We start from the raw sequence: 7,396 nt of genomic DNA on the forward strand, positions 1-7,396 counted from the left end.
TATCTGATCATATTTTGAATAAGATTGACTCCAATAAAATGATACATGTATGTAATAAAAATAATAATAATTAAAATAGTAGTGCAATAGTTGCTGTAGGAAATTCATTGTATCCACTGAAAATAGAATACAAGATGCAAGGAAATGGGAAGTGACCACTGAAAATGCAAGAGCTAACCCACATTACAATGACTTCACGCAACAGCTACTTGCCCAATATAAGCAAGCAAGAATAAGCCAGCGGCTTGTGATGTAGACAATTGACAATGGCAGTGAATTTTTTGTAGCAGGGATCAGGGTTATTTTTATTTTTTCAAAAAACAAGACAATTAAATATTTCCTCCGGTCATACTTTACAGCCTAGAAGTATTAATATTTGTTTTTCTTAACTCTCAGAGAAACAATACTTTACGAATTTAGTGTTGAGAAGAATGACTATACTAATTTATTCAATTTGATTGAGAAAGGGTAAATTTGAAAAATGATCGAAAATCTGGATACATTTAATAAGAATAAATAATTTTAAAAATTTTTTCTGAACAAATAACCAAGGAGCTTAATTCATTTGAAGAATTTTGATCCTTTTACTCAAATAATTTTACCGTGCATTGTTTTTAACAATTTCTCTCCTTTAATATGTACAATTCTCTGGGACTCTGCACTCACGTCTCATTTAGTATGGAGCTTTGACCCCGTCAATCCTATTAAGCTGTTGCCATCTCATTTAATGCTTGTACCTCCTCTTTGTACTTTTCCAAAGGAAACAAAATGTGGCGTGGGAGGAGGATTCTCTTTTCTTAATTTTTATTTGGAAAATCTATCAGGTCTCCCATAACCATTATAAATACTCCCAAGTTCCACCAAATTCATAAATAGTTCACAGGTCTCAGGCGACTTGAATATAAATAAGATTGAAATGACAATAACTAAAATGCCGTGATTTCGTCCCTTCATTGAGTCAGGCTGTCCCAGGAAAAAAATGCAGGCACTGCCGCCGCCACCCCCTCCTCCCACACAACCTACTTAAGAAGAGAGTGGAACAGAAAGTAAATATTACAATTCTGATGCTTTCTTGCTGAGCTAGAAGACTTGTATGCTGGTTGATTCATTTTTTTTCCTGAAGGAAACTCGCTCTTTTTCAAATGAAGTTGATATGGAAGACTTAGATGCTCTTGTTATTTTTTTTTTTCACCTGAAAAAAAGGAACTCGCTATTTTTGCTGCTAGGATTACAATTCTGATGCTTTCTTCCTCTCGTCTTTCTGAATGTAGTAAATTGACCGTTTACTTAGAATTGTTATTTTGGTCGCTCTCTCTCCATAGCATGTGCTGGCTTGCATTCCTTGTTGCATCCAAGGTGGACATATCCAATGCAGCAGTATATGATTGGGAAGTGAACTAGTTGAGAGCCTGGTTGTGGTCGCCACCTCATTTGAGAAAAGTACAGGCAAGGAACAAGAAGAGATAAACCACTAGAGACGTTAAAAGCTCGAGCGTCCAGATTGGGGGAAGCAACATAGATGGAATATTTGGCACCGCCAGTGAACCACTGACCCAGCCAGCTACAAGAGCTCCAAATCTACATTTTAACAAAAATTAGACAGACAGAAGCAAGCAAAAGGAGAACCATGAGTTTCTATTCTCTTCCAACTCACCCAATTACACATGCTCTGCCCAAGCTCTTCGTTTTCTCATTAAGAAAATATATGCATGCTGCCAAAGAGATTGCCACCTACAGCAACAGACTAAGTTACAAGCACACGCATATAGCAGATTCTGGATTCTGACAAGGATTTTAACAATCTGATGTGATTAGTCCCATTTCACACACGCACACCCAAAAAGTCTATAGTTCTACAATTCTTTTATCAGAGAAGCGCCATGTTTGTTTTGTCTTTCGAGTGGAAAAAAGTAATGGTGTTATTTGAGAAAATTATGCACAAGTTAAAAATTACACACAAATACGCATATGAAAAGCAAGTTTTATTAATTAGGAGTTATACACAAATTATACAAATATGAAATATAAAACAAACCTGAAAAGCAGGTCCACTCTCCGCAGAATTCATAATACTCCAGCCACCCATAAAGGCAAAAAGGAACAATCTTCTTAGGATAACATCAGTTGGTGGAAGTTCAACATAGTTGAGCAAGTTCTGAACCCAAGGTGGAGACTCCTCTACTTTCTTTTTCAATCTGCTTTTCAGATTGATTTTTGTTTTCTTCCTTTGCCTGAAGCTAGCCATCAGTATTTTTTCAAATGCAGCTTCTATAGATTCTTCACTTCTCTCATGTCCAGCATATTGTTGCAACAAAAAATTTCTTGATCCCCAAATTTCTTCCTCAGAAGCATCATGGCTTATACCAAGGCGCTTGTAAGGATCCCAAACACTGGTTCGAGGAAACTTCTGGACATTGCCTGTAATGAAGAGAATATATATAGATGTATGTACATATCATGATTTTAATCCAATAAGGAAAGGAAGCATAGACAACCATAGATAAGTATTAAAATAGAAAAATTAAAGTGTTTAGATGAATTTCAATATAATTACATTCAACTGACTCTTTAGCTATCAAGCAACATTAAAAGACCAAAAAGTTGACAAAAATCTTCAACTGCTGCAATGCATTCAACACGCTAAGCCAAAGTGGCTCATGAATAACCCTACCCACTTCCACCCCTACCAATGACCATGAATGTGAGTGCTAAACAGTCCAAGACTCAAAGGAAACAACAGCAATAAGTCTTATTCTACTAGATGAGGTCAGTTATATAAATTGCACGATGTTATTATGTTCTATCAAGGATTAGGTGGTGGCAATTAAAAGGTGAGAAGCAAGATATTTTCAAGCGAAATCTTTTGAATAAAGGAATTTGGGAATCCCAGGGAAGTGCTAACATCATATGGGAGGATATGGCTAAAAAGATACGGGAGGCTGCAAAAGTAGTTTTGGGAGAATCGAAAGGTTCTGGTCTGAGAGATAAGGAGTCTTGGTGGTGGAATAATAGTGTACAGGACAAAATCAAGTATAAGAAGAACTGTTTTAAAGCCATACATTTGTGTAACAATGAGGAAAATTGGGAGAGGTACCATATGGCTAAGAAGGAAACTAAAGAGAGCTGTGGGTGAAGCTCGATCTAAAGCTTTTGAAGAATTTTATAAGAACTTTGAGACGAAGGAAGGAGAGCAAAATATTTATAAGATTGCCAAGAGTAGGGAAAGAAAATCAAGAGATCTAGAACAGGTAAGGTGTATTAAGGATGAAGAGGGAAGAATTTTAGTTACAGATGATGAAATTAAAAAAAGATGGGAGACTTACTTTTCTAAACTTTTCAATGATGGAGAGGATTCATCTAGTAACTTGGAGGATTTAGTAATTGGTGAAGGAGAACAAAATTTGTCATTTTATCGAATAATACGTGATAAGGAGGTAAAAGAAGCTCTTAAGAAAATGGCAAATGGTAGAGCCAACAGACCTGATTGTATATCTATCGAAGCGTAGAAATGTTTAGGTGAAGAAGGGGTGAGATGGTTAACTAAGTTATTTAATGTGATTTTACGATCCAAGAAAATGCCTGATGAGTGGAGGAGAAGTACATTAATTCCTATTTATAAAAATAAAGGAGATATTCAGAATTGTACTAACTATAGAGGGATTAAACTCATGAGCCACACAATGAAATTATGGAAGAAAGTAATTGAGCACAGGTTGAGATTGGAGACAAGTATTTCTGAGAATCAATTTGGTTTTCTGCCAGGTAGATCAACTACAGAGGCGATTTATCTACTAAGGAGATTAATGGAAAAGTATCGTTGTAAAGATAAAGATCTACACATGGTTTTTATTGATTTGGAAAAAGCTTATAACCGTATACCAAAAGAAGTGCTTTGGAAAGCGTTGGAAAAAAAGGGAGTACGGATTGCTTATATTAAAGCCATACAAGATATGTATGAGGGGGTAAAAACTAGTATAAGAACGCCTAGTGGTCAAACAAAAGATTTTTCTATAAAGATTGGACTACATCAGGGATCATCTCTGAGTCCTTATTTGTTCAATTTGATTTTAAATGTTTTGACGGAACATATTCAAGAGGAAATCCCGAAATGTATGCTCTTTGCGGATGATATAGTTCTTATAGCAGAGACAAGAGAAGAGGTTAATTGCAAACTTGAGTTATGGAGGAGGACATTGGAGTCGAAAGGGTTTCGTCTGAGTAGAAGTAAGACGGAATATTTATATTGTAAATTTGGTAAAGGAATATTTGACAATAATTTGGAAGTGAAATTGGGAGATCAAATTATACCTCAAGTGGAAAAGTTTAGATATTTGGGAGCCATTATTCAAAATGATGGCGAAATCAGTGGAGATATTTCACATAGAATTCAAGCTGGGTGGTTTAATTGGAGAAAAGCTAAAGGAGTTATTTGCGACCGTAAGGTGCCTAATAAACTTGAAGGAAAGTTTTATCGCACTGCTATCAGACCGGCAATGTTATATAGTAGTGAATACTGGGCTCTAACGGGACAGCAAGAGCATAAAGTTGGAGTAGCAGAGATGAGAATGTTACGATGGATGTGCGGACATACACGTAAAGATAAAATTCGAAATGAGCACGTACGCGAAAAAGTGAGGGTGGCACCTATTGAGGAAAAAATGGTAGAAAATCGATTGAGATGGTTTGGACATGTACAAAGAAGATCAAGGGAGGCACCAGTGAGAAGAGTGGAACATATAACTTTGAGTCCGATTAAGAGAGGTAGAAGAAGGCCTAAGAGAACACTCTTGGAAGTTGTTGATCGCGATCTCTTAATTAATAATATTCCTAAAAGCTTGATAAATGATAGAGCACAATGGCGTCTTGCAATCTATGTAGCCGACCCCACCTAATGAGATAAAGGCTTGTTGTTGTTGTTGTTTGTTGTTTGTTATTATGTTCTATCAACAAACAAATTTTTAGATATATTGTTAACTAAGAGGTCTCATTCAACAACTTCATTGAAAGTTTTCTTTATTATTCCCCTACGCTTCTTTACAAAACTTAAGCCAATCTATTCCACTCTCCTCACCAGCACCTCTCACAGCCTCCTTTGTATATGTACAAAGTCATCTTAAACAATTTTCTACCATTCAAGACTCAAAGGAAGCAGGTGCATACTTTCACCCTTCTTCTTGTTAGCCACAAAGAACCATTTACTAGCAACTAGTGGAAGAAAAGACAATGCAATTAATTTTAAATAAAAGCCAATGATCTTAAGCTCATCTAAAAGAGTAGGGAATCAAAAGATGCAGGACAAGAAGACTAGAAATTCATTGCTTTTAAGTATCCATTCAATAAAAGTAAAATAAGCAAAGGAAACAGAAACAATAACTCTATTGGAGCTAATAGAATAAGAATTGATATTAAGAGAATGCAACCAGGATATGTTTAAACAAGCATATATGTTACACAACTTTCCTGCAACTTCTAGTCTACAGATTGACCAATTCTTCATAAAATTCATGACTACAAATACCTAGTTATAACTAGATGTCAATATACATGATTGGAATTTTAATTTCCCCGGCCCTGAGTGCTTAGTATACATCTACTAATCTACATGCTTCAAGAATTTTTTACGAACGGCGATTTTTTCTTTTTTCTTTTTTCTTTTTGTTTTTTTTTGTTTTTTGTTTTTTGTGGTAGAGTTGATATGATTCATATTTTGAACAGAAACGATTACAGGTAAACATTTAGTGTGGTTGCCATCCAAATACCTAGTCCCACACAAAGTAATGCTTTGCTATTAAAACACATAAAACTGATGTTATCCAATCAGCAAACACCACCCTTGAATACTCAGAAACACGCATTTCCAATGCTGGACTCCAAACCCCAACCTCAAATGGTAGAACTAATATGTCTTTAGTCTTAAATTAGAAGGCAATACCTCCATATGGTGTATCCACTGCACATCTAACACATGAAACATTGCTAAATGTTGTCAGCTTCCTTACATTATCTCTGAAGGGCCTGAAGACAACCAAATTCAGTCAAAGGAAACAAAGATTAGAATCCCGGGGTAGGCAAGTGGGTGATAAATCACAAAAAAAGAAAAAAATCAAAGTTTTCTTATTTGTCCACCCATATAACTATATCACATAATAAAATCAGTCAGCATCCCAATATGAAATTTCAAGCGCATATATAGCCAAGAAAAATCAAGTAAGAAGGGGGGGGGGAGTACAGTTTCAGGCCCAGGAAAGCGGGGGTGAAATTGGGACTGGAGAGCCAAAGAGAAACCATATTGATGGACGACGAGGTATCAGAGGGAGATGGGGAGGACGATGAAGAGTGAATGGTCGTCGGGGTGCGAGCAGGTGATGGAGACGGCTGGACAGACGATGAGATCGGTGAGGGACCGTTAGGGTATCCGATGAACACACGTTGTATAGAGCGTGGGGCAAGCTTATGAGGAGCATATGGTCTGAGATTGGGCTAGAATCTTGTAAAGTGGGACTTGAAAGTCTATTCATTTATTTTTGATGTCAGCCTATTTATTTATTTTTTTATATAAACTATCCGGTATCTTGGGGCATCCTAGGTTTATTACTTGCCCTAGACTAATTTGAATTCCCCATGAGAAAACCTTACGATGGTAGCGAGGTATTGATGGGATGACCTCTTTGAAGACATATTAATTATGATATCTGTTACTCCCCAGGGTTCAAACCTTCGCTCTGAAGAATGCCAGTGATAGCCCTTGCCAACTTTACCGACTGCCTATTTATTTATTAAATAGGAAGTAGTGGCTGTATCACCTAAAAAAAAGAGCAGTGATAAAGGCAAAAGCCCATTATGACTGAGGCACTGAAAAGCATTTTTAAAATGTATAATTATTAAAAAAATGGCATGAATTTTATATAATATGTAATTTTTGTTAATTATGTAAAATTCAAGGGTAAAGGTGCAAATATAATGATAAATTATTTTTTAATGGCTACTAAGTATTTTATATTATGATGTTATGCAAAGAATTATATTAACTAAAAAAACCATAGGTCTAGCACTTTTCTATCTGTCAAAGTAAATGTCTATTAATTGACCAAGTATTTGACTTAAAAAAAAACCCCCCGTGATAACACATAGAAGCACCATTCTTTTGGCTCTTCCTTCTTCTTCTACTCCCTCCCTCCCTCCCTCCCTCCCTCTCTCTGTCTCACTCTCAGAAGCACCAATTACTCCATCATCATCTTCATCTGCTTCTTCATCCTCATCCTCCATGGCTTTCACAGCAAGACTTAAAACTAGCTTCCCCATAATTTTGCTAACACTTGGGTCATTGAGTATAATTGTGAGTAGCTGTTCAAGCTCAACTTTCATGGCTAAGAGAAGTCATTGTTGCTACTTCGAA

The 7,396-nt window shown here is 36.2% G+C and overlaps 1 protein-coding gene across 1 annotated transcript; it reads right to left on the minus strand.

The window, feature by feature from the left end:
- Positions 1–832: 832 nt before the first annotated feature.
- On the minus strand, positions 833–6,443 carry LOC129293667 (protein CHAPERONE-LIKE PROTEIN OF POR1, chloroplastic-like). Its single transcript, XM_054931748.1, has 5 exons — positions 6,230–6,443; positions 5,933–6,015; positions 2,036–2,418; positions 1,655–1,731; positions 833–1,578 (listed from the first exon to the last, which is right to left on the minus strand). The coding sequence occupies exons 1-5, from the start codon at positions 6,286–6,288 to the stop codon at positions 1,428–1,430; spliced, it is 753 nt and encodes a 250-aa protein (XP_054787723.1). The 5' UTR covers positions 6,289–6,443; the 3' UTR covers positions 833–1,427.
- Positions 6,444–7,396: the final 953 nt, after the last annotated feature.

This window comes from Prosopis cineraria, unplaced genomic scaffold, assembly GCF_029017545.1.
Source record: "Prosopis cineraria cultivar Desert tree isolate PC_DT_omini unplaced genomic scaffold, ASM2901754v1 PC14, whole genome shotgun sequence".
NCBI lineage: Eukaryota > Viridiplantae > Streptophyta > Magnoliopsida > Fabales > Fabaceae > Prosopis > Prosopis cineraria.